This window comes from Ovis aries, chromosome 2 (assembly GCF_016772045.2).
Source record: "Ovis aries strain OAR_USU_Benz2616 breed Rambouillet chromosome 2, ARS-UI_Ramb_v3.0, whole genome shotgun sequence".
Classification (NCBI taxonomy): Eukaryota; Metazoa; Chordata; class Mammalia; order Artiodactyla; family Bovidae; genus Ovis; species Ovis aries.
In genome coordinates, this window is record NC_056055.1 from 50,087,930 (window position 1) to 50,114,708 (window position 26,779).

The 26,779-nt window shown below is 45.8% G+C and overlaps 1 protein-coding gene across 3 annotated transcripts in view; it reads right to left on the reverse strand.

Annotated features, from left to right (window-relative positions):
- Positions 1–26,779, reverse strand: part of TMOD1 (tropomodulin 1) — a 90,933-nt gene that overhangs the window by 37,155 nt on the left and 26,999 nt on the right. For all 3 annotated transcript variants that reach the window (XM_042243218.1, XM_004004235.5, XM_012120639.4), the window contains exons 3-4: positions 12,009–12,165; positions 3,503–3,622 (exon numbers count right to left, since the gene is read on the reverse strand). In XM_042243218.1, the coding sequence (XP_042099152.1) occupies positions 3,503–3,622; positions 12,009–12,165 (277 nt within the window). The remainder of the gene's footprint in view (positions 1–3,502; positions 3,623–12,008; positions 12,166–26,779) is intronic.

Consider the following 26,779-nt stretch of genomic DNA (forward strand, 5'->3'; position numbering starts at 1 on the left):
CCTTTCGGTTCAGCTTTGGTCCCCACCTCATCTTACGGCCCCACCACCTGACGAGTCCTCTCCTGCACTCAGCCCTTTCTCCCTAGGACACTTGCTCCCACCTGTCCCTGCATGTTGGCCTTGGGGTTTATTAAACTTCAGCTCTGCACAGGCAGGAACCAGGCTGCTTTCTTATGGTTAGTCCACTGCAACTGGAAGCTTAGTTAACAGAAATGCTCTGCCCGAGAATCGAGTTGCAGGGCGCAGAGAGGACCTGCAGACCCTGTGCCCAGCACGCCCTCCTCTTCGTTCCCTAATGCATCATCCACTCGGGGCTCCAGCTACCGCCAGCAACACCCCTAGCACTCCAACAAGATGTCCCACCTCCAGCGACTCTTAAATTGATTCCTGGCTAGGCAGCTCTCCTTGGTCCTTGCAGGCACCCAGCTCTCTTTTCTGGAGCCTCAGACCAAAAGCCCACACTCATCTCATCATCTCAGCCTCTAGTCCTCTGATCCAGCTCTAGGAGGAGCTGGTCTTTCAGAAACACATCTCAGACACAGGCCACCTTGGCCCTTGGCCTCACCTGGGGCCTGTCCCCTCCTCCATCCCCTCAGCCCCCCAACACCACCACCTCTCTACCCAAATCCTTGCTTTCATCTGGCCTCTCCCAACACTCCCCAGCCCAGGCCTCAATGCTTTAGTGTGACATCTAGAGCCTTTCCTAATTCCTATCCTCGCCCCGGCCGACTCTGAGATTCAGCCATGCACCCTTCTCCCCACTCTGTGTCCACCTCCCTACCCTGGAAGGCTTTATCCAGGATGTACTGGGTGGTAATTTGTGAGCAGACCCTAGAACCAAGCTGCCGGAGTTCAAACCCATGGGCAAGGATAACCTCACTATGCTGACTTTCTCTATCTGTAAAATGGGGACTTCAATAAAACTCACTTCATAGGATCACTGTGGTCAGTAAATGCAGCAAGGTGTGGAAAGCAACGCCCACAGCAGCGAGGACATAGTTAGTGGTCAACGAATGTTCCACACCTTCTTCCATGGCCACCTTTCAAAGATAGCTGACATGCACCAATAGGCGTCCAAGGCTAGCCAGTTAACGCTGGTGTCGCCCTGCAGCTCCCGCTCTCCTTTCTGGGCATTGGAAGTGTGTGGCATCATGAACAGATACTAGTAATCAGCCATGCCAGCAAAAATAGAGAGGAATAGTTTCAAGAAATCAAGACAGAAACTTAGCATGATATTGCAGTTCTATTTTGGCATAGGAACTGCCGGTTCTGACAGTGGAGTCATTTGATAATCCCTCTGAACTGCCTAATGAGGAGCATGACGTCACAAGGGTGATCAGAGGAGAAGGACCAGGACAAAAACAGTCGCTGGGGTGAGCCCTTGTGGAGATGCTGGATAACTGTGCCCCCCACCCACTGCCCAGGTGCACAGATGAACCAGAACGCAAGCAAACTCTGAGTCGCGAAGACAGTTTGGTCCTAATACCGGAGCCTAATGTGGGATCTAATGTGACAGGTGTGGGTTTTGATGAGCAAAGCAGTTCAGTATCCTGACCTAAGTGCTGCATTTCCAGGGTCACACCCTCACTGCCGTGTACTTCATAGTGAAAGTGAACACCTTTCTCTCTCAGCCCTGACACCCTTCAAGCCACTGCCCTTTGCCTTTTCCCAAACGTTCCGCCTCCCCAGGAAAGGCTATCTGGGTTGAGGGTCTACACACTGGCTCCCCTTGTTCACTCCTCAGGTTGCTGCAACCTGGCTCTGGTTCCCTGTCCCCCTCTCCCCTAAGAATGTCATCATTCTGGTACACAACACACACAAAAAGCTGGAGGATGCGAAAAGCGTAAGACACTGCAGCCACCTGAGTCCCCTGGCAACAGCAGCCTCACTGGCCTCTGGCATTGCCTCTGAGTCTCCCGGCAGGCCCTGAACACTCATACTGTCTTGCTAGCTCTTGTATTAGGCTCTGCCCATCTTGATTTGGCCCTGGGTTCCCAGCCCATTCGTGGTATCCATGGTGGTTACCTTCATCCTATTTCCACTCTTCTCCCAAAGACTTCTCCCCCAGCCAGGGCCCTAGCCTCCAGAGCCGAAGACCCCACTCCCACCAGGCCTTCCACCCTAGAGCTTGCCGATACTAATGACACCCACCTCCCTATCTCCAGTGTGGACGCTGGAAGAACTCAAGGACTTTCATATACACTTGCCCCCCTATGGGTGGCCGTTGGCCTTATTTCCCGTATACTTGTCCCTCTCTCACTGTTACGGCTGAATTTTGTCCCTCCAAAATTAAATTGATTATGTCCTGCTTTGTCCCTCTACTATGTTGAATAAGGTAATTTCTAGCCCCTTAGAATTTGTAACTGTTTTCAGAGATAAGGTCTCTAAAGAAGTGATTAAATGACAATGAGGCTGTTAAGGTGGGCCCTAATGCAATCTGCCTGGTGTACTTACGAGAAGGAGATTAGGACACACAAAGGGACCCCAGGGGACACATGCACAGAGTGACAGAGAGAGACGGTCATCTGCAAGCGCGGGAGAGAGGGCTCAGAGGGAACCAACCCTGTGGACACCTGGTCTTGGACAGCTAACCTCCAGAACTATTGAAAAAAACACAGTTCTGTTGTTTAAGTCACTAGCCTGTGGTATCTTGTTAGGGCAGCCTGGGCAGACTAGGGCACCCACCTTCACTAACAACACCAACTTAGTCCCAGAGAAGTGGGCTCCTCCCCTGAACTCACAGTTGACCCCGTCTTTCCTCTCCCCTTCCCACTTGCCTTGAGTCTCTCTCCATCCACCCTCCTGTCATCATCTGGGTGAGGGTTAGTAGCCCCCCAAGATTGCTGAATAAAAAGACCGGCTACCCCACTGGTCCAGGGAGCACAGCATGATGGTGGGCACACTACAGCCAGAGCCTGACCCCCGTGACAAAGGGATACCAACAAGTGGGGCAGGGACCAGACAGTCAAAAGGCGACAAGAGCAGGTGGTGAAGGGCTCTGGATGCCAGGCCACCTTCCGGAGTTTTCGGGGCTGTTTGTGAAGATCACATGGAAACACACATGAAGATGGAGGGTGCTGTATGAATATGAGATATGGGTGATAGGCTCCAAGTCCAGCTCTTTGAACTGTGCAAAGTGGTAAAATCAGATGACCTGTTCCAGGCATCTGTGAGCCCCCTGGACCGGAGATGCCGGCAGCCCTCAGTCTCCTCCCCTCTGGTCTTTCTTCCCAGGAGGCCTGGGCAGGGTTTGATGCAATGGCTGGTAAAGGGCTTAGGCTGCCTCTCACATTCCTCTGGGATGGGCTCCGAGGTGGACAGGGTTTGGGTGTTTTTATCTCTATTTCACTCATCTCGGTTCTTGATAATAGGTTTCCATCTCCTCTAGTCCTTTTTAGAAACAGAGAGGGTATTTACGTTGAAATACGTCACTCAAGGCTCCCCTGCTGATGCAGGTCAAATGCTTTAGAGGACATGGGGAAGTGTCAGGAATGCCTCCTACCTGCGATGTCACAGAGTTCCGCATCCGAGGCATTCGCCAGGGCCTCCTCCAGCTCTGGCTCCAGTGTCACACTTTCTAGCACGGGGTCCATCGGCTTCTGCTTGGGGACCCAGACCTTTCCTGAAAACACATGAGATGCCAGTTACATGGAGCGCCACTGCACTGGGGCAGCCTCTGGCGATGACCCCAGGTGGGCCGTCCAGAGTCCTGTGGATCCCTCCGTGCCAAGATATCCTGAAAACTTCTCTCTCTGGGGACCCAATGCCAAACTGGCTCAGAGAAAGGGAATCAGAGATCTCCAACAAACAAGAACTTTAGAACTTGGTCAGAGGAGACTGCTCACTATTGAAAACACTGGTCATTAATTTTAACAATCAGTAAGTAGAAAAAAAATGCAAAAGAAAAATACAATTGAATGCCAGGCTCTCGAATGCCAAGGGTTCTGGTATGAGAAAAAAAATTAGAAACATTTCTAAAACAAATACATACACTCAGATTAGTAAAAGAGGAATAGGGAAAAACTTGGGACGCTATATTTTTAAAGTGTCAGACTCATAACTGAATGAGAGAGCAAAGAGGCACACACGGGGATGGCTGGCAGCTGCAGAGTGCACCAAGATGGCCTTTTGAAGAAATTATGGGGCATCCACACAATGCCAATCCCACAAAAGGATGACAGAGAGCTCTACTCACTAAGAAAGGAAAATGCCCAAGACAACATGTGTGAAAAAGTGAGAGGTTAACAGGCAGGAAGGCCAGGGGTCTCCAAATGGAGGAAATAGGCTGCAAGTCTCTTAAAATTCTGTGTTGCTATGATGACACCTGGTTCCACCCGAACTTAACTTTTCTCAAACCTTGAGCTAACCAATGCATTTTTCTTCTGGAAATGTTTTCCTTAAGCTATGTTAATGAAAACTATGTATTTGCTTTGGAATTTGCCTTTCTTCAAAATGGTTCCACCAAAGACTAACTTTTGGCTGACAATAGCTCAAAAAACCTGTATTCATATCAATTGTTTTATGGCTGGGGATGACACACCTCGTGCCATCCTATCTCAAAAATGAACATTGTGGGAGAGGGGCCTGGTGAAACTCCGTCAGCCTTGAGGTGTCTTTCTTATCTGATTAATAACTTTCTAACAGACATAAAACACCTTGCTAAAACTGGCAGGGGGGCACTCTCTGTCCCCCTTCTGATGTCTGTGTCAGAAGGTTTCTCTGTCCCTTTTCATACTTTAGTAAAACTCTGCTACACAAAATTTCTTGAGTGATCAAGCCTGGTCCCTGGTCCCGAAGCTAAATCTTCTTCTTCGGAGATCAATAATCCAACACCGTTCACTGTAAGCTATCAAAAGCAAGCTTACAGAATAGCATAAATTATTTAATTCTGGTTATAAAAAATTGCATGTGTGCATGCTAAGTTGCTCAGTTGTGTCTGACTCTGTGTGACCCTATGTACCCACCAGGCTCCTCTGTCCATGGGATTCTGCACGCAAGAATACTGCAGTGGGTTGCCATGCAATCCTCAAGAGGATCTTCCCGACCCAGGGATTGAACCCACGGCTCTTACGTCTCCTGCATTGGCAGGCAGGTTCTTTACCACTAGTGCCACCTGGGAAGCCTGGAAAATTGTGTGTGCACACACACACACACACACACACATCTTTATTCATCCAATATGTTTATTGAGTTGCAATCAACCCTGAATATTCATTGGAAGGACTGATGCTGAAGCTGAAGCTCCAACACTTTGGCCACCAGATGTGAAGAGCTGTTGCACTGGAAAAACTCTGATGCTGGTAAAGACTGAGGGCAAGAGGAGAAGGGGGAGACAGAGGATGAGATGGTTGGATGGCATCACTGACTCAACGGACATGAGTTTGAGCAAACTCTGGGAGATAGTGAAGGACAGGGAAGCCTGGCGTGCTGCAGTTCATGGGCTTGCAAAGAGTCAGACACAACTTAGTGACTGAACTACAATTAACAATTTATTGAGTCCTTCCTATGTTCTAGGTACCTTTCTTGGCACTAGGTGGACAGCAGGGAACAGTTTACTGTCTAGTGAAAGAGGACAGGTAACAAGCAAACATGTAAAGATAACAGATAGCACTAAGTATCACAAAGGAAAATAAAGCCAAACAAAAGATTAGGAAGTTCCAGGCTGGGGTGTGGGTGAGGTGGACTCTGCTCTTTGGGATAGGGTGTTTCAGGGAAGATGATCTGTGAGCTGGAATCCGACAGAGTGGGGAAATGAGACCCTCAGATCAGTGATAAGACGAGGATGCCCACTTTCACTGCTCCTACCCAATTGTGTACATAAAGTTCTAGTCAAACTGAATGGACAAGAAATAAATGGTATCCAGACTGGAAAGGCAATGACACCCCACTCCAGTACTCTTGCCTGGAAAATCCCATGGAAGGAGGAGCGTGGTAGGCTGCAGTCCATGGGGTCGCTAAGAGTCAGACACCACTGAGCGACTTCACTTTGACTTTTCACTTTCCTGCATTGGAGAAGGAAATGACAACCCACTCCAGTGTTCTTGCCTGGAGAATCCCAGGGATGGGGGAGCCTGGTGGGCTGCCATCTATGGGGTCGCACAGAGTCAGACACGACTGAAGCGACTTAGCAGACTGGAAAGGAAAAAGTAAACTTATCTCTGCTCTCAGATGATATGATCTTATATGTAGAAAACCCTAAAGATTCCACACACAAAAAAACAGGGTACAAGATTAACATACAAAACTAAACTGTATTTCTATACACCAGCAATGAAAAATCTTAAAGGGAAACTAGAAAAATAATTTCATCTACAATAGCATCCTAAAGAACAAAATACTTAGGAATAAATTTAATCAAACAGGTGAAAGATTTGTACAATCTCCTGCATTGGCAGGCAGAGTCTTTTATTGAGCTACTTGGAAAGCCCACAAAACACTGCTGAAAAAAATTTAAAAAGACCTAAACAAGCAAAAAGGAATCCCAATTTTAAAGATTGGAAGGCAATATTAAAATGGTAATACTGCCCAAAACAACCCACAGCTTCAAAGCCATCTTTATCAAAATCTCAATGGTTTGTTTTTTTTTTTTTTTTTTTGCAGAAATAGAAAAGCCAAACCTCAAATTCATATGATTGTAAGGGACTCCAATCAGTCAAAAAATCTTGATAAAAACAAAGTTGGAGGATTCAGACTTCCTGATTTCAGAACTTACTATAAGATTAAGCAATGTGGCACTAACATAAGAATAGACATACAACACAATGAGGTAGAACTGAGAGTCCAGAAATAAACCCATACATCTTAAGCAAACTGACTTTTGATGAACTTGTCAAATCCATTAAATGGGGAAAAATAGTTTCTTCAAGAAATGGTTCTGGGACAACTGGATATCGATAGGCCAAAAGATAAAGCTGGATCTCTATCTCACACCGTACACAAAAACCCAACTGGAAACAGATCAATGACTGAAGTATAATAGTTAAAACTATAAAATTCTTAGAGCACATAAACATAAATCTTCATGACCTTAGATCTGGCAAAGTATTCCTAGATATGACAAAAAAGAATAAGCAACTAGAGAAAAATTGATCAATTGAATTTAAAATTTAAAACCTTTGTGCATCAAAGGGCATCATCAAGAAAGTAGAAAGACAACATATAGAAGAAGAAAAATATTCAAAAATCATGTACTTTTAGTATTCGGAATATATAAAGAACTTTAACAACTCAACTACCAAAAGAAAAACAACCTATTTAAAAATGCGCAAAGGGCTTATAGACATTTCTCCAAAGAGGATATACAATTGCCTCTCAGTATCTGAGGGGGATTGGGTGCTCGAGTCACATATAAAATGGCATAATATTTGCATATGCACACATCCTTCTGTATACTTTAAATCATCTCTAGATTATTTATACCTACTACAATGTAAACACAATGTAAATAGTTGCAAGTGTGAGACAAATTCAAGTTTTGCTTTTTTAAAATTTGTGGAATTAAAAACAATATTTCTGATTCATGGTTGGTTGAATCCATGATACAGAACCTACAGATATGGAGGGTCAGTTGTACAGATGGGCAACAAGCACATGACAAGATGCTCAACAACTTTGGTCATTAGGGAAATGCAAATCAGAATTAGAATGAGAGACCTTCTCACAATCGTGATAATGACTATAACAAAAATCAAAAGTTAAAATGGAAACTAACAAGTGTTGGCAAGGATGTGGAGAAACTGACCCTCATATATTGCTGGTGGGAACGTGAAACGGTGCCGTTGCTTTGGAAAATAGTTTGGTACTTCTTCAAAAAATTAAATGTAGCATTACATATGATCTAGCAATTTCACTCCTAGATATATACCCCAAAGAACTGAAAACAGTTATTCAAGCAAATACTTATACAGGGATGCTCATAGAAGCACTAAGCACAGTAGCCAAAAACTACCAAAATGTTTATCAATGGATAAATGGACAGACTGGGGAATATCATCCAGTAATAAAAGGGAATGAATGAGTCTTGAAAACAATATTCTAAGTGAAAGAAGCCAGACACACAAAGTCACATATTATATGATATAATTTAGGGGAGATATCCAGAATAGGCAAATCTATAGAAACAGATTGGTGATTGCCAGGGGTAGGGGACAGGGGGCATGGAGAATAACTGCTTCTTGGGTACAGGGTTTTCTTTTGGATGAAAATGTTTTAGATCTAGATAGAGATGGTAGTCGCACAACATTGTGTATATACTAAATGCTACTGAATTGTTCACTTTAAAATAGTTAATCTTAATGTTATGTGAATTTAATAATAATAATAATAAAAAAAACTGCTCACTTTGGCAATTGACTGAGAATAACCTGAAATGGGGCCAGGATGGAAGCCAAGAGATGGTTGATAGTTAGGAGTCTCCTGCAAAAGTTTAGATGACAGATGATAGTGAATTGGACCACAGATGAAGAGGGATGGGAAGTGCAAAGGGAAATGTCCACAAGGATATTCACTAAACTAGGACCAGGGGACCATCTCTCAGTGGAAAGAATTACTTCTTTATTACTTAAAATGTTTACAGCAAAGATCAGTTTCCTATATAAGCAGAACAGGCAAAAAATCATCTGGGAGAAGATGTATAATAACTTTCACCAGAGGTGGATCTGGGAAAGGGCAAAAATGGCGAAAAAGAAAACAAACTGTGAAAACAGCTGATGCAGTGACTAGGATGAACATTCAGTAAATATTTAAGACTTTAGTTTATTACACTACTGTAGCAGGTGCCTCCATAGAGGTGGTGACTCAGATATCACAAGACTCAGACTTCTTCCCTTCCTTCATCTTACTAGTTGGGATATGGCTATGCTGACTGGAGCTTCAGCAGCCAAAAGAACCATGAGGACAAAGATGTATTGCAAGGATGGCAGAATGAAAAACTGGAAAAGCTCTTGATTCCTAACCCCAAGAAAGATGTCTTACCAACCTTGGAATGCCTAACCCTGCAGCTCTACTAAGTAAAAGAAAACTAAATATTCATCTTAAGTCTCTTTCATTTTACTTGTTTCTCTAGCATATGGAGCCAAATCTGCATAATGAAAATAACCTGCTTGGAACTTTGTTCTGATTCCCCCACTTGAATGAGAGTGAAGGAAAATCCAAATTCCTCAAGATTTTGTACCAGTTTATGGCCCCTACTACATCCTGCCAGATCTTATAGTGACTGATATGCGATTTCCCCTCAGCCTAGGCTCCCTCTAGGCCCGGTGTGGGGCAGGTGCTCAGCAGGGCTGGGCTGAATGGCCCTGAGTCTGCCTTTTACAGCTGGAATGTCTCCTTCCACACTCTCTCTGTTGAGACCCACACTTATTCAATATACATGGACTCCAACAATCATCATGTAAATATTTTATGATGACGATGATGCTGGTGGCGATGATGTTAGTGATGATAAACCTTTTAGGCTTGTCATTATTGTAAAAATAGAATAAATTATAGCTACCCTCCTTGGGTCAGCCTGGCCTTTGATGAAGGCACTCAGGCTCTGGGAGTCTGGAGAGCTGTTCCCGGCTCAGGGCCAGGTCAGCATTCTGCGAAGGGGCAGCAAGATTGGTTGGTGTGCAGCCCAGATTCCCTCCCCATCCCCCATCTCATCTCCAGCTCCTCCCCTGGGAGGGGGAGGGCTACACAAGGGAGCAGATGGCAGCAATGACTCACCAACTGTCCATCCAGGCCTGTTCTTGACTCTCACAGCCTTGCTTTCCCCAGTTTTCAGATGTGTAGGTGGGCTAGTGGGAGTTTTAAGACCCCTCGAAATCCAGAGATTTTTTTTAATCTTTACCTGCTGCACCTGAAATCACTCTTCAAGGCACAAGTACCTTGCTTAAAACAAGCTTGCACCTATACTCTCAGCCAGGCACACCTAGGCTTTATGGTCCAGGCTCCCTTCCCCTGCCTCCCACTCCAGGATGCCTCAGATCACACAATTTTTCTAAAGCTCTGTGATCCAGATGTCTCCTGGGCTTCCCTGACCTTCCAAGTTTTTGGTAAAATCTGGACTGAGCTCCAACTGCAAGCACTGGGTGGCTTGACATCCTCCCTGCATCCACCCCTCCCTGCTCTTTCTTTTATTATTTATCAGGCAGTTACTCTGTGTACTGGATTGTGCTAACACAACAGGGCATGCCTGCTCAGTTGCTCTGTTGACATAGGGACAAAGCCACAGACAGGGACCCTCGCCTCACCATGCTGACATCCTTGGGGGGATGACAATGGAAGAGGCAAAAAATAAAGAATTACCCAATTAATTAATTAGAATTAATGCTTTCATTCAACAGCTATTTACTGGGTGCCTACAATGTGCTAGGGTTTATGAGGTACAGGAATATAACAATGAACCAGACAGGTGTGGTACTAGTACCCATGGAGCTTATATTCTAAGGAAAAAGTCTACAAGGTCCATTATGCATGTGATCAATTTGAACGCATTACTTTTCACTTTCACGCACTGGCGAAGGAAATGGCAACCCACTCCAGTGTTCTTGCCTGGAGAATCCCAGGAACAGAGGAGCCTAGTGGGCTGCCGTCTATGGGGTCGCACAGAGTTGGACACAACTGAAGTGACTTAGCAGCAGCAGCAGCATTCATTCAGCACCTCTCTCTTGAGCCCTGCTGGGTGCTGCAGGAACTGTGTGAGCAAAAGTGTCTGAGTGCCTGCCTCATGGAGCTTACAGGCCGGTGTGAATAAATTGTTCTGAAGAACACACAAAGGCTTCTGAGATGGAGACTAACTGAGGGGGAGTTGAATGGATGGAATGTGCTAACCAGTAGGGACAGGAAAGGCTTTCCTGAAAGAGGAGACAGTACAGTTGAGACCAAGAGGGTAATAATAGCTGATACTGATATTGCATTCATGATGGGCCAGGTGCTGTGCTAAGTGCTATATATATATATATATATATATATAAACTCAATCCTTAGAACACCCTCAGGAGGCTGGTAATAATATTCTTTTCATCACCCCCATTTCACAAATGAGGGAACGGAGGCACAGCAGGTTTAAAAATGTACTTGAGGGAATTCCCTGGCAGTCCAGTGGTTAAGACTCTGAGCTTCCACCACAGGGGGTGCAGGTTCCATCCCCGGTCGGGGACTAATAATATCCCACAAGCCTTGCAGTGCGGCCAACAAACAAATGTACTCAAGTTCACACAGCTAGTAAGGGGTAGTGCCAAGATTGCAGCCAGAGTAGACCCAGCTCCAGTCTATGCTTCTAACCATCACATCTCTTACAGAAGAGGGGAGCCAGCCCTGAAGACAGCATGGAGCCAGACAGAGGACCTGCATTCCAGGCAGAAGGCATCTGTGCAAAGGTCCTAAGGTGGACAAAAGCTGGGAGTGTCTGGGGAACAGAAAGAGGCCTGTGGGGGCAGCAGGGCAGTGAGCAAGGATGAGTACGATCCCAGAGGACAGGAGGAGGGTTTGGAGTGTAGGGGAAGTTCTGGAAGGGTTGGGTAGTCGGGGTGCCTCTCTGTTCCCCGATTCTGGATGGTGTGCCTTAGGCTGGGGCAGAGAGTCACGGGGGACAGATGAAGGAAGGGGAGCTGCAGCTGCCAGAGAGAGGGGCTGTGGGGAAAGAGCAGGGAGTTAGGGTAGGGAGAGGGTATCTCTTGTTTCTGGTTGGAGGGCACAGACTTTGTCTGGGCCTCATGTCCTGATATCATTTTAATAGTTCCTTCTTTCCCTTTCGACTGTATCAGGTTTGGATGAAGAGTAATCAGGACACCCTAGTTAGAGGGGACTTAGAGGGAAGTGTTTCGGGCCTGGTTGAGCCCCAAACTTCGCTAAATCTACCTCACACATTGATGCTTTTGGAGCTGGGCTGTAACTTTGGGCCAGGCAGGGATGAAGGCAAGGCGGCCCAGTCACATCTGGCCCGACACGGGGCCTGGCTTACAGCTGGCACTCAGTGATGCATGGAGGGGTGACGTACTCAAAAGCACAACATCGTCCAGTACCTCGCTTCTCCCCTGTGTAGGGGACCAGATCTTCTCGGTCCTTAAACTCCTTTGCTTGCTTTTCCAAGTGATCCAAGAGCTCCTCCCTTCTAAAGGGGCCTGTGGGCGCCTTGGTGGTCTGATCCTTCTGCCTCAGGCCCGCGGGCAGCAGTGCATTCTACAGTGGTGGTTGCGGGGCGGGTGCAGAGAGAGAGAGAAAGAGGGAGAGAAAGAGAGAGAGCAGTCAGCTGCCGAAGACTCGCATTTCTCCAGAAACTCCTCACTGAACCACGGGAGCGCCATCTAAGTTGTTCATTCACAGGTAAGGAAACTAACACCCTGGGAGGGGCAGGGACTCGCCGAGGTCACGGAGAGACACATGAGGTCACGGCAGACAGGGGCCGAGCTCGGCTAGGACTCAGGTCTCTTAACCAAACCCGTTCCCAGTCTGGAATATTTTATAAAGGCATGAGGGTGAGGGTCAGCTGACCAGGGGCCAGGCTGCCAGAGCATCTGCTGAGGGGGAAATAGGATGACATTAGGGTTTGGATGCATGAGGGTATTTCCAGGCGCTATGCAGAAAGTAGCTGGGGAGAGAAGCAGCCTGGAGGGGGCAGACTGAGTTAGGGCCTTGGATGCAGAATCAGGGAGGAAGAGGCAGGCCCCCCAAAACAAGCAAAGAAAGCTGGGCAGGATGGCAGGAAGGGCCAGGCAGGCTGTCAGGCTGCAGGCCCCAGCTGGCCCTACCCGCTGCTTCCTACCCTCCTGACCGTCGTGCTCATGCACGCTGGCTGTTAAATATTTTGAACGTTGCCCTTGGAGATGGGTCTCTCAAGAAAGATATCGTCAACCAATCCCCGTGATTTCTTCTTCAAACATGGGCAGGCTTCTAGGTGTGGGCTCACTACGAAAGCAGGCTCCTAATCAGGGTGGATTTGAATCACACGGGTTTCACTTTAACTCAGTAATGCAGAGATTCAAAGACACTCATGGCTGGAAAGGATGCTCAGAGATCAGCAGCCACTGCACACGCACTCCCTTCAGGAGGAAACTGAGGCCAAGGGCAGAAAAAGACTTGCGCAAATCTAAAACTCAAATCAGGCTCCTTCTGCAGACTTGAGGGAAGAGGGAAATCTTCTGGTCAGATCAGTGCTCTCCCCCGCCCCCATTCATTCAGGGAGGTCGGGAGGATCCCAGGAAGGGTGATGTGAGCAGAGTCTCACCTCATTTCTTGCTGCACTCCCACACTGGACAAATCAGAGAGCCATTCAATGTCCCATCTCTGTACCATTCAGTAAGAACATGCATCTCTTCAGTCACCCACTCACACTCCAAATCCTTTCCTAAATGCCCCCTCTGAGAGGATAATGCTGTCTGGCACATGAAAAGAGCTCTGGGCCTGGCACATGGGGGGATAAAGCTTGGGAGGCAAATACTACTGTTTGGCTGCAGTCTGATTTATTTTTTACAGGATAGCTTACCACTGTGCCATTTCCATAAGAGCAGTGGGTGCAAATCAGGACACTGAGTGTGAACCCTACTCTGGGTCGAGCAGGGCCTGGTACAGACATCAGTATCAGTATATACCGGGGCTCAGAGAGTGGGGTGGTGTCCACGCAAATGGACTTAGGCCACAAGTCAGGAGGGACACCTGGGAATTGGAGAGGACATTATGAAAGAATGGCCAGTAGGTAGAAAACTGAGCCTTGATTGGTTTGTGGGTGATCGCCAAGAATGTAAGTGGTGCCACAGATGCTCCAGTTTTCCCTAAGCAGCAGTCCTTAGACACTTTCCATGTGATGATGGTCCATGGATGAGCCATGTCCCAGGTGAGATAAGACTTCCTGTGGCTACCTGTGTGTGTCCACTCAGAGTAACTACATCTACTATAGCTCAGCTGAGGGGACAGCCTACCTGTCCTGCAAACGTCCATCTGTGATTACCCGTGATGAGCAACCAAATTCTTTGTGACATGCTGGCACCTCACAGTTGACCCCACCCCAGACGTAAGCCCTCACTTGGAGTAACGATATCTCCAGCACTGTGATCTTGGGCAAGTCAACTAACCTCATTGTTCCTTCATTTCCACAGTTGTAAAACATGAATGATAGCCACTCTCTCAGAAATGTTGAGAACACTCAATCAGATAATGCAGAAGAGTGCTTAGCACACAGCGCCTGACACAATGAGCGCACAAATTACCGCTGATTATTGTTGCTGCTCTATGATCAGATAAAATACATTTTTCCAGGAGGTAGGCTACCCAGATATGTAGGCTGGACAGGGGATGTGTTATCCAAATATGTCTTAGAATTCAAAAAATGAATATATACAAATATAAAATGAATTAAGCATGTGAAGCAAGTGGTTCCTAATGATCCCCACAAGGGAAGACCTGACAGATTCTTGTTACCATGAAGGATTTTGATGGTGGTGAGGTGCTCGGGTGCATTCTAGCCTCCGAAAGGATCGTATTGTGGTGGTAAAAACCCACGAGGTTGTAACTGAGGGGAAAGCGGTTTGCAAATTTACATCTCTTTCTGAATATATCTGATAGAGGCCAGTGATTTGAAGTCGAGTTTTTTCAAAATTTTGGTTTTTGGTATCTACACGAGATAATGGATGTTCACTAAACTTGCGGTCATCGTTTCATGATGTATGTAAGTCAAGTCATTATGCTGTCCACCTTAAACTTCTATACTGCTGTATGTCAATTATATCTCAATAAAACTGGGATGGGAAAAGTAGGGTTTTCAACCTCAGCACAGGAGAGATTTGGGGCTGGATGGTTCCTTGTCAGGGGAGCCGTTCTGTGCATCCTTGCTGTTTAGCAGCATCTCTGTCCTCTGCCTAACATGCCGCTAGCACGTCTCCAGGTTGTGACCACCAAAATATCTCCACACATCCCCAGATGTCCCCTGTGGGGGGCAAAGTCACCCCTGATTAAGAACCACTGTGTTAAACCTGAAACCCATATCATTACAATATAGGAGTAAAGATGCTTTTCATGTGTTTTAAAAATATTACTTATGTGGCATGTTAAAATGTAGTTTTATTTATCTTCATTGAAAGCAGTTGATTTTTAAAAAACAAAAACATAACAAGCTTTTTCTAACAATTCTCTGCTTACTGAATCTTTAAAGTAGATACTGGGAGCATTATCCTTGTTGGGAGTTTATTTTCATTCCATTAAATGGTACGTTTAGTGAAATATAACATGATTTTCAACTAAAACCATAGCCAGTTGCATATTTTTGAACTCTTGATTGTTTATCATTTTAACTTGTTTTCAAAAACAGCACATGATAGAAAAAACAGCATGTGAATTCACCTGATATACAAAAATTAACTCAAAATAAATCAGAGACCTAAATGTAAGAGCTAAAACTATAAAACTTTTGAAAGAAAACAGGCATAAATCTCTGTGACCTGGATTAAGCAATGGTTTTCTTAGATATGATTCTGAAACAAAAAGCAACAAAAGAAAAAATAAATTTGACTTCATCAAAATTGAACATGTTTGTGCTTCAAAGGAAACTAAGAGGTAAAAAGACAATCCACCATTTGGTAGAAAGTTATTGCAAATCATATATCTGAGAATGATCTAGTATGCAGAATACATAAAGACCTCTTAACTTAAAATATAAGACAAATAACAGAATTTAAAAGTGGGCAACAGATTTGAATAGACATTTCTTCAAAGAAGATATAAAAAATAAGCACACACAAAGCTTCTCAACATCATTAACAAGAAAACACAAATCAAACCCAGAATGAGCTATTACACTTCACACCCTTTTGCCCATAAAAAAGATGGGTAAAAACAAGTGTTGGTGAGACTGTGAAGACATTGAAACATCCATACACTGTGGTTCAGTTCAGTCACTCAGTCGTGTCCGACTCTTTGTGACCCCATGAATCGCAGCACGCCAGGCCTCCCTGTCCATCACCAACTCCCAGAGTTCACTCAAATTCATGTCTATCAAGTTGGTGATGCCATCCAGCCATCTCATCCTCTGTCGTCCCCTTCTCCTCCTGCCCCCAATCCCTCCCAGCATCAGAGTCTTTTCCAATGAGTCAACTCTTTGCATGAGGTGGCCAAAGTATTGGAGTTTCAGCTTTAGCATCAGTCCTTCCAATGAAGGGAAATGTAAAAAGTGTATCCCCTTTGGAAAACAGTCTGGTAGTTTCTCAACAGATTAAAAACAGAGTTATCATTATGAGATAGCAATTCCACTTCTAGGTAAACCCAAGAGAAATAAAAGAATATGTTCACACAAAAACTTATACATGAATGTTCATAGTAACCTTAGTTATAATAGCCCCAAAGTAGAAACAACTCAAATCTCTATCAATGACAAGTGGATAAAGAAAATGTGGTATATCCCTACAACAGAATACTGTTTTGCAATAAAGAGAAATGAAGTGCTGGTGCATGCTACATCATAGGTGAAACCTTGAAAACATCATATTTAGTGAAAGAAGCCAGTAGTAACAAAGGACTACATAGTGTCTAACTCCACTAATATGCACTGTCCAGAACATCAAATCTATAGAGACAGACAGTAGATTAATGGTTGCCTAGAGAGCAGGAAGTAAAGTGAATGCTGTTCAGTCATGTCCAACTCTTTGCAACCCTATGAACTATACAGTCCATAGTATTCTCCAGGCTAGAATACTAGAGTGGGTAGCCTTTTCCTTCTCCAGGGATGGAACCCAGGTCTCCCACACTGCAGGCGGATTCTTTACCAGCTGAGCCACAAGAGAAGCTCAAGAATACTGGAGTGGGTAGCCTATCCCTTTTCTAGCAGATCTTCCCGATCCAGGAATCGAACCTGCATTGCAAGGGTCTCCTGCATTGCAAGCGGATTCTTTACCACCTGAGCTATCAAGGAAGCCCCAGAGCTGAGGAGGATGGTGAGAAATGCAAAACGACAGCTATCAGGAACAGGATTCTTTCTGAGGTGATGCTAAGTCGCTTCAGTCATGTCCAACTCTGTGCGACCCCATAAACGGCAGCCCACCAGGCTCCCCCATCCCCAGGATTCTCCAGGCAAGAACACTGGAGTGGGTTGCCATTTCCTTCTCCAGTGCATGAAAGTGAAAGTGAAGTCGCTCAGTCGTGTCCGACTCCCAGCGACCCCATGAACTGTAGCCTACCAGGCTCCTCCGTCCATGGGATTTGCCAGGCAAGAGTACTAGAGTGGGTTGATGAAAATGTTCTAAAATTGACTATAGTGATTGTTGTATATCTCTGTGAATATACTAAGAAACACTGAGTTGTATACTGTAAATCAGTGAATTTTATGGCATGAGAATTATATTTCAAAAAAGGTGGTTTTTTTTTAATGTTACTGAAGGAAAAATTACAAAAATGGCCAATGCAATACATTAAGTGCCCATAGAATGCTAAGAACACAGGCTCTTTGTGTGTCAGTGGCCAAAAATGATGCTTAGACTGGGCAGGCTAGAGCTGGCCAGATTTAACGTGGCATTTTGTTTTAAAGAGTGAGGAGCCACATTATGCAAACTAGTCATGGAGGCGTTATATGGGTTAAAAAATATTGCCTTAGATCTCTTATAACTATTAGAACCTAAAACTGACTCTCAGACCCAGCCATTTAATTGGTAAAGAAAGAGTTTCCACAACATTTTGTCATCACCTTTAACCAGGAGAATATTTGCTAAACATGTTTGTGTAGAAATGTATCTTTTCTTAAATTCCTTCCTCATTTCACAAACACTTATAGGGTGAGTATTACAAAGCCAGGTAGTGTGCTAAGACACAGGGCCAGGGCCCGACCAGGGACGCCGTAATCTGGAGTAACTGAGTAAACAGGGAAAGCAGGCTAAAAGGATAGAAAAGTCTCAATTACAGCATGTATGCAAAAGAATGAATTATTTTAGCTTTTAAGGTTAATCAAGATGCTAAAGTGGGGTCCACTTTACTGAATAGCAAAGAATAGTTGATAACTAGCCTCTACATTGCTGTAAAAGTCATATGCGTCCATGGTGCCTGCGGGTAAGTGGAAGCATCTAACCCTTTAAGGCACTTAAGTCTCGTTTTCCTAATCTTAACGTCTGCACAGCATAAACTTGCTGGGCATGTGCTTTCTTTACAGTTAGTTCAAAGGGAGGCAGCTGTCTGCTTCTCCAGGACAGATGTCACTTCTGCATGAGGGAATCCGTATCTACACGCACACATCACACGTACACACATCTTCACTCCGAAGACCAGTGGATTAGGGTGAGATTTGCTTTGGGAGATAGCGTTGGGGTATACGACTCTGAGCATGCCTTCAAGGTCCTTACTTACAATTAGAAATTTACTCATGTGAGGAGGGCAGTGGGTAATGTCTCTGTTATCTCCAAACAGGAAAGTTGGTAGTGTTGTTTTTTGTTTTTTGTTTTTTTTTTTTTTTTTTTTTTTTTAATTTGGCCAAGCCATGTGGCATGTGGGATCTTAGCTCCCGGACCAAGGGTCAAACCTGCATCCCTTGAATTGAAAGCAGAGCATCTTAACCACTGGACTGCCAGGGCAGTCCCTAGTGTTGGTTTTAAGGAGGAAGAATTTCTAGGTACTCTTTGATCTAGCCAAAATGTAAAATTATAGCTGTTTTACACTTGGGAGCGAGGAGGACTGTGGCACACTGGAGATTTCAATGCCTCCACATTACCCAGCTGTAGCTAAGAATTGCCGTGGGTGGTGTTATTAGATCTGCTGATCTTTATGTGAAAGCTCTTGATTTTTAAATATTGACACATGATCCAAATATTTTAAAAACAATGTTCAGACCAAATAAAACACAGCTGGAGGCCAGTCTTAGCCCACAGGTTGCCATTTTGCCATGTCTGATCTGAGTTCCTATCAGACTGAAATTCCAGACAGAGGAAGTTAAGATACTCATTCATTTATCCCTCAAATGTTTGCTGAATATCTTGCTCATTTCAGGCTCTGGGCTAGAGGAAGAAAGAGGCAGATACATCTTTTTTTTTTAAATCCAGAGGTTTAAAAAATTGTTTTTAATAATCATAAGAGGTAAAACTAAGCAATCTCTTCCTGTACTTTCCTAGTTGTAGTTTTTTAAATGGCGATATTCTTTTAAATGTTGTAAATTTAAAAGCTGGATGTACAGCTTGATAGGTTAGTATCTTTATTTAGTTTTCTCACCCAAGCTCTGGAATCCAGCTGCCCAAAGGATGATGGAAACTTTGACAAATCCTCAACTGCACTGTTAGGAGCTCTAACACCCTGTGAACAGGTGCAGTAAAGGCCAAATATTAAGTATCTGCACAATTATCACTGCTATAGATAGTTGGGGCTACATGAGGAGCCATCTCGGCTACAGCCACTGCAGGTTGGTTAGCAGAGTACATGTGCACCATGTATACACACACAGGCAACACATATGTGCATGCATCCACATGCACACACACACTCAATGTGTTAAAAGGATCTCAGGTTGGCAGCTCAGAGCTGCAAAGCCTGGAAGAGAGCCCCTGAGCCAATGCTCTCATCTCCAGTTGGGTAAACTGAGGCATGGGAAACTGAAGTCACTTGCCCAAAGTCACACACCTCGTTAGTCACACATCCAGGAAGGCTGAGCTGATATACAGGTGACATGTACATAACTAGTATCTCAAGGACCAGTATGGCTGTCTTCAGACTGGTGGTTCAGCATATATACAACCTGATTCTTCACAGCGTATCTCATGACACAAGGCAGGGCCAAACCTGTCCCTCCTGGTGTTCTCCTTATCCTCCTTTTCTGCCTCACGTTCAAGGAAGATGTTGCATTTCCCTGCTGTTGGGGGACACTGGGCATCCTGAGACAATGAATGAGTGATCACACTCCACAGGGGCTCTCAGATGGGGCGACACACACAAGTGTGAGCAGCTTCCTTCACCTGGGGCTTCCTGCAGGAGGTGGTTCCTGAGCTGAATGAGTCCCAGGGCACAGGCAGGAAACAGCCAGGTGAAGAGGAGAGAGAAGAGGGAGGTTACCAGGGGACAGAAAGCACAGCACAGAGGCTTGGCAGAATAAGAGTGCCTGACTTGTCAGGGGAAGGAGCCTGAGGCTACAGGGTTCAGAAGCATCTTTGTCCCGCAGGCACCAGCCTAGTTCAAGCCATGGTATTTCCTGCTGAGAGCATCAGGGTAGCCTCAGGCTGGCTTGTGTACCTGACCTGGCTGGCTTGTATACCGCACCCACTTGTGTAGCTGACCAGCTCACTCCCCAGCACAGTCATAGATACTCAGCACCTCCACTAACCCACAGAATCATTATCAAATTCATCAGCCTGGCATGGAGAGCTTTTTCCTGATTTGACCTCAACGAACTCCAGCCTCCCCATCTTCTCGCTTAAGTATTCCATGTTCCAGCCACTCCAGGCTGCTCCGCATTCCGCAGCCTCGCCCCACACCATCACCCTGCCAGGGCATCACTCAAGCTATGCCCTCTGCCTGGAATTCCACCCCTCCTCCCCCACTGCATTCATCCCTCAAAGCCCTTCTCTTGGGCACCCTGTCCAGCCTTTGCAGTGCTCCCCACACCGATCTGGTGATTCTCTTTCCAACCACCCGGAGGCATCTTGCCAGTTCTTATATAATGCTCCTTCTAATTTGTCTTGGAGCACATTTATGCCATATCCCTCTCCCCAAAGAGACTAAATGCCCCTCGAAGGCCAGCTGAGATATATCCTAGTCTTCTCTGCCCAATCCCAAGTATTAGGTGCTATGTGTTTTGAATTGTCCAGAATCACACAGCACTGATGCTCCAGCAGGGAAAAGATGGTATTTCTTAGACGCCCTTCAGGTCAGCATCACACCTGCTACCCTGAGATGTTTGCTGGTCTACCCAACTGCTGCCCCATGCAGCTCTGGGGAAGGGGAAACATTATGAAAGGTGCTAGAGTTGGGGTGCCCACCATGGGGCCAGAATTTACTGATGGAGATTTTGGGAAATGCCGAACTAGAGAGTAAGACCTTTGTAATGTTTCCTTCAGGGATCTGGATTTGGTTAAATTCCTATCAGCTCCTCCATCTCCCCCTCGGAACTTTCGGCAGAGCAGAACATCAGGCCATAAAACTGGCAAACTCAGAGCGACAGACTTCAAATAGTCCCCAATATCATGTCTCCCCTCTCCAGTAATAAAAGCACTCCACACTTGGCTGCACAATGGCCACCACGGTAAAAGACTACATTTCCCAGGCTCCCTTGTGGCTAGGTTGAATCACAGTATGAGAATGTCCAGTGGCGATTTCCAGTAACTTTCCTTAAAAGATACTTGAAAAATGGCCTTTTTTCCTTTTCTCCCCACCTCCCACCCTTTCCCTCTATTCTAATGTCTGGACTGCAGTGATTATGGCCAGCTCTTTGGACCATGAGAATGGGGCTACACCTTAGCAATGGAAGGAAGAGGAGCTGAATGATCCTTGGGACTCTGGGAAGTCTGGGGAGCTAAGCTCTGTATCTGGCCTAGACTTCCCACCTCTGGACTTACTTGAGAGATGAATAAAACACTGCTTGGTGGTGGTTTAGTCTCTTAAGTTGTGTCCAACTCTTGCAAGCCCATGGGTTGTAGCCTACCAGGCTCCTCTGTCCATAGGATTTTCCAGGCAAGAATACTGGAGTGGGTTGCCATTTCCTTCTCCAGGGGATATTCCAGACCCAGGGATCAAATCCAGGTCTCCTGCAATGCAAGCAAATTCTTTACTGACTGAGCTACCACTGCTTCAGTTATGTTATTTTGAATCTCTATTACTTATAGACAAACTGGATTCTAACTGACAACCTGGGTTCTCATCCCAGGCCTTTGAGGCCACACATAGGGCACTGGTGCTCTTGGACCTTGAATCCCCTTTCTGTAAAATGGTCAAAAATCATCTTTTGAAACTTCAGAATAAAGGTTTGAACCCTATATTAGAAGCAGATTATGGCAATCAGTTTTGTCACCACAGGGCATAACTGTTCACTTCCATTCAACTGAAAAGACACCGCATTATGGGGAAGCCCTGTGAGCGCAGCAGCATCTGACTGTGCAGACTGTGCGCTGCACAGCTCCAAGGGCACTATATGTTCTCTGGTTTGTATGAACAGTGGTTCCTGGAGCTACGCAGTGCACAACTTGTACAACTGTACCTGGCTGCCCTGTGTCTGTGGTGGTACAATGCGGCTCTAAATTGCAAAAACCCTAGATTCCAGTGGGCAAGTCATATATGCATGTTCAATAAACATGTATTAAGCACCTATTATGTTCCAGACACTGGGCTAGGTACTTTTCCATCTGTCATGTGAACAGTCAAAATTGGAAACTGGGAGGTCTAAAGTCCAATCAAATGCCAAAACTTGGTTGCTTTTGTCTGTATACTTGAATGAGCTGGCCAACACTTTCAGATAGGAAACTTGCACATAAAAATTCAGATGTCCAGCCTTTCTTGCAAACTTAGATGATGGGACCGTACTGGAGAGCATCTGGTGGAGTGGAATAGCAGGTGCCCTCTAGCCAAACGCAAACTCTCCCGTCTGCCTCAGTCCCCACCACTCCCTACTGTCTCTGACACAGAGGTCAACAAACAGTTAACAGTCATTGGCTCTGTTGCTTTTATTCCTTGAGGGTGAAGTGGTAAATGAAAACTTTCTTACGTCCATCTCTCTTTTCAAGAGCAGAAAAGAAAGAAACGACCCAAGATGGCCATGTGCCTCGAGAAAACTGGCCCAGCTTCCTTCCTTCATTATATTACCTACCTGATGTTGTGGGGGCTTGTCTGCTGCCTCTTGAGTAGAAAGTGAGGGAGTGAGAGAGATGGGGAAGAAACTGGGGGAGTGGGAAGGCAGGGTTAAAACTTTACCATGACTTTTCTTTAAGGGGAATCTGAATCAAAAAAAGTAACATTTTTATATTTGTTAAATTTGGATAATGGGAACACAGGCGTATTCTGTACCCTACTATATGTTTAACATATTTTCTATCAAAAACATCAAAATGAAAAGGGAAATGGCTCAGTGGGGCCGTCTTTGGTGGGGCAGGTGCTTCACTGGGAGCTTAGAGGGGGAGGGTCAGGAAGTGTTCCCAAGGGAGGGGTGGAGAGGTTGGGCCTTGAGAAATGGGAGGATTCTGACTTGAGAATAAAGGGTTCCAGATCCGAGAAGTCACCCAGAAGCAGAAGCGAGGAGGAGGGGATTCTGGAGGCCTACCTGGAGGAAGGTGGCGGGGTGCAGAGCGGGGTGGGGAGGTGGTCAGGGTGTCAGAAGACCGAGGGTGGGCTGGGGACACACCGACACCTGGCCTCACTCGCCCTGACCCCGCCAGGCCCACCCTTGGCTCCGTGCACGGCCGGCAGTGTTTCTAAGGATGTGTGCCTATTTTTAGAGCAGAGATTTCTTTCCATTTCAACTGTTTACTTCTGTCCTGGGCTTGTGAATCTGCCGGCTTGTGTTACAAGGGAGAACCACAGCCCTGTGGACCAGACATGGCTGCTTCCTGCATGGCCAAGAGTGTCTTCTGGTTTATGGGATAGGATGCGGGCCACAAATAGGGAGGGTTTATGATTTTGTGGACTGTGGTTGGAAGTCATGCAGTGTGATCAGAAGTCCCAGGATTCTGTCCCGGTGCAGTGGCTGATTTGCAGTGTGACCCTGAACAAGCCCCTTCCCTTCCCTGGGTTTCAGGCTGCTGTTGTCATATTGATTTCTCATCACCAAAGTGGCAAAAACACTCCTAACCTCAGGAGTAATGATTCGATGAGACATAGAAAGCACCCGGTGAATGGCATGTGTGCAGGAGAAACTCTGTAAACCAGGGTTTCTTTTACCCATGCTGTGTCCATACAGGCAGGGACTGAGGTGGGGCTTAGATCATCTCTAAGGGTCCCTCTAATTCTGAGATCCTACAGTTCTAGAGGTTTTCTCCTCCGTCATTTCTCCCTGCAATTCATGGTCCCAGAATTCTTAACACTTTATGGGCTGGGGGAGGCAGGTCTGTCGCCTACCGGCTGTGTGATTTCGGGCATCCGTTTCCTTTCCTTAGGGTGGTTTTAACCCCAACCTGCAAGGATCAATCCCACAGAATCCTCATGGAGATTTTATGAGACAAGGCCCATAAAACACAGGCCAGCACCTGACACGTAAGATGATCTCAACAGAGAATCGTTGTAGTGTTACAATTACTGTTGCTGGCAGGGGCCTGTTGTTTTCTACTGTTGTTTTTATAATGTGTCACAGATTCCCAGCTGCAGACTTCAGAATCAATTTGAAGGATCCAATTTCTTTATAAGTCTGGGATTATCTCTGCCTTCTTTCATGCAAATATTTTGATCCTCTTACTGAGACACTAAAAAATATTACTCCTTTTCCTCAAAGCCTCATTAACAAGTAACATGTATAGTTAAATTTTTTAGGCTGGTAGTTCTTGTTTTTTTTTTTTTTTTCTTTTTTTAAGATTTGTATTTATGTGAAAATAATGCAACGACTTCAAAAGAAACTGAATTAGAAAAAATAATTTGCTGGTAATTCCCAACTTTGTTCTCCAATTTGCCTTCCAGGCTCATCCCACATGCCTTCACTGGAGGTGGTAGTTAACAGCACAGGCTACTGTGTCTGACTGTCTGGGCTGGAGTCCCAATTCCTGGGCAAGCTACTTCATTGCTCTAAGCCTCAGTTTCCCCATCTTTAAAATGGGTGTGTGTGTGTTAGTCATTCAGTTGTGTTCAACTCTTTGCGACCCCATGGACTGTAGCCTGTCAGGCTCCTCTGTCCATGGAATTTCCCAGCAAGAATACTGGAGTGAGTTGCCATTTCCTCCTCCAGGGACCTTCCTGACCCAGGGACTGAACCTGGGTCTCCTGTATTACAGACAGTTTCTTTACTGTGTGAGCCACCAGGAAAATGGGGCTGATAACCAAAACTTTCGGAAGACTAAAGAAGATAATCCATGCAGGGCTCTGTCATAGTAAATGTTGACTATCTATTGATGCTCTAAGAACTCATACACTGTACCCTGCTCAAGCCATGGTGTGACCTGTCATTCTCAAACATCGCTATACATTGCCCATTTTCCCCGCCGTCTGGTACGGCCGAGCAGCTGGCTCAGCTTCAGAGCGGCATCCACTTAACTCCACAGAGACAAGAAAGGGCAGGTCCTCTTGGGGAATCAGTCAACAGCGGATACTTTTAGCACATGGAGCATTCCTCTCCCGTGGGAGTCCAAGTGCAACAATCTCATGATAAGCTCGAGTTTTTTCCAGGCTGCAGACTAAGAAAGTTTTGAGGACTTTTTTTTTTTTTTTTTTACTGTGCACAAGTTTGGAATCTTCTGCTGCAAACAAAGCAGCTTTCCAATTCTCCATACTCTACTGTGTCACATGACACTGCGGCTTAACAGTTGCATCACTGCAAACCTAACCCCCTCCAACACTACCTGTTAACTGAATTCAGGTCATAAGACTGTGAAGAACTGTGCATAAAATCAGAGATGCTTAGAGCTGGAGGAGGTGTCAGAGGGCATCTAGGCCAACTGTGTCCATTTTGCAGACTGGGAAACTGAGATCCAGAGAGGGAAAAGCACTTGCCTAAGTTGGGAGCAGAGTCAGGATTAAGGATCTCTGCATCTCAGGTTGTTTCTAGGAGGAAAAGGGGACAGTCTTTCATACAGTACCCTCCCCAACTATAAAGCCAGAGCACATGCATGGCTCAACCTCTCTTCCTGAGGACTCCAGTGAAGCCTTTTAGTGTCAGGGCTGAGTGGACTCAGAGCTGTGTCATGGTTCTGCCACCGCCTCACTGCAGTTTCTTGGACAAGTTACTTGACCTCTCAGTTTTCTCATCTGCAAAATGGGATGACAACAATGCCTGTACCGCAGGATTAGGATGACAGTTGAATGAATTAATATTTTCAAAATGCAAGAACAGTGTCTGCATATAAAAAGTGCCCTCTAAGCGCTTGTTGAACTAAAATTAAAACAGGAGGGGTAGAGCATATAAGAGAGAGGACAGTGGGCCCAGACGTGTGACCAGTGCAAGTTCCCTCCTCTCTCTGGGCTCGGGTTCTGCTCTGTGAGTTGGAGGGCTAGACACCCGCTGGTCTCTGCGTCCCCTCCAGGCCAGTGGCCCGGAGGCCTCTTGAGGTCTGCATACCTTTGGCCTCTCCCAGCGCTGTGATTTCAGAACATGGGTGGAGGTCAGGTGAAACTCAAGCTGGAATGTTTGTGCTCTCAGCAGGAATGGAGCCCCACTAGACCTTTTCAAAGCTCCCATCCTGACTTGCAAATCAGGTAACAGAGGCACCTCAGTGAGGGGCCAATTGTGAGGTGGAGACAAAAACCCCACTGGTCTTGGTTATCTCCTATCCTTGCTCTGATTTCTCTTCTCTTTTTCTTGAACTTAGAGAGAAAGCGGTCTTTGAAAATGTCCACTTGAAACCACAATGGTATGAGGATCCCAGGTCTCGGATTGCCAACCCTACTCCAAAATTCAAGTGTATTTGAACCTTCCCTCCTGCCAGAGGGGAAGGTGGCACACTTTGGGGCCTGCTTGAAACCTGAGTCTCCACGCCCTGGTCCTGTGATACGGGGCGAGACAGTCAGCTCTCTGTGCCCCAGGCTCTCCATCCCGCCTGTGTTCACAGGCATACCTTCCTGTTAACCACCTGCAAGAAGGGCTCAGGTGTGTAAGGGCACAGAGGCCCTGGGAATTTGCTTCTGGGGCCAGATACTTTGATATTAGGAGTGGGGCCATTTGCCAGTTTGGAAAATGGAGCTCCAAGCTGAGGCTCAAACAGTTCTCAGGGGCTCT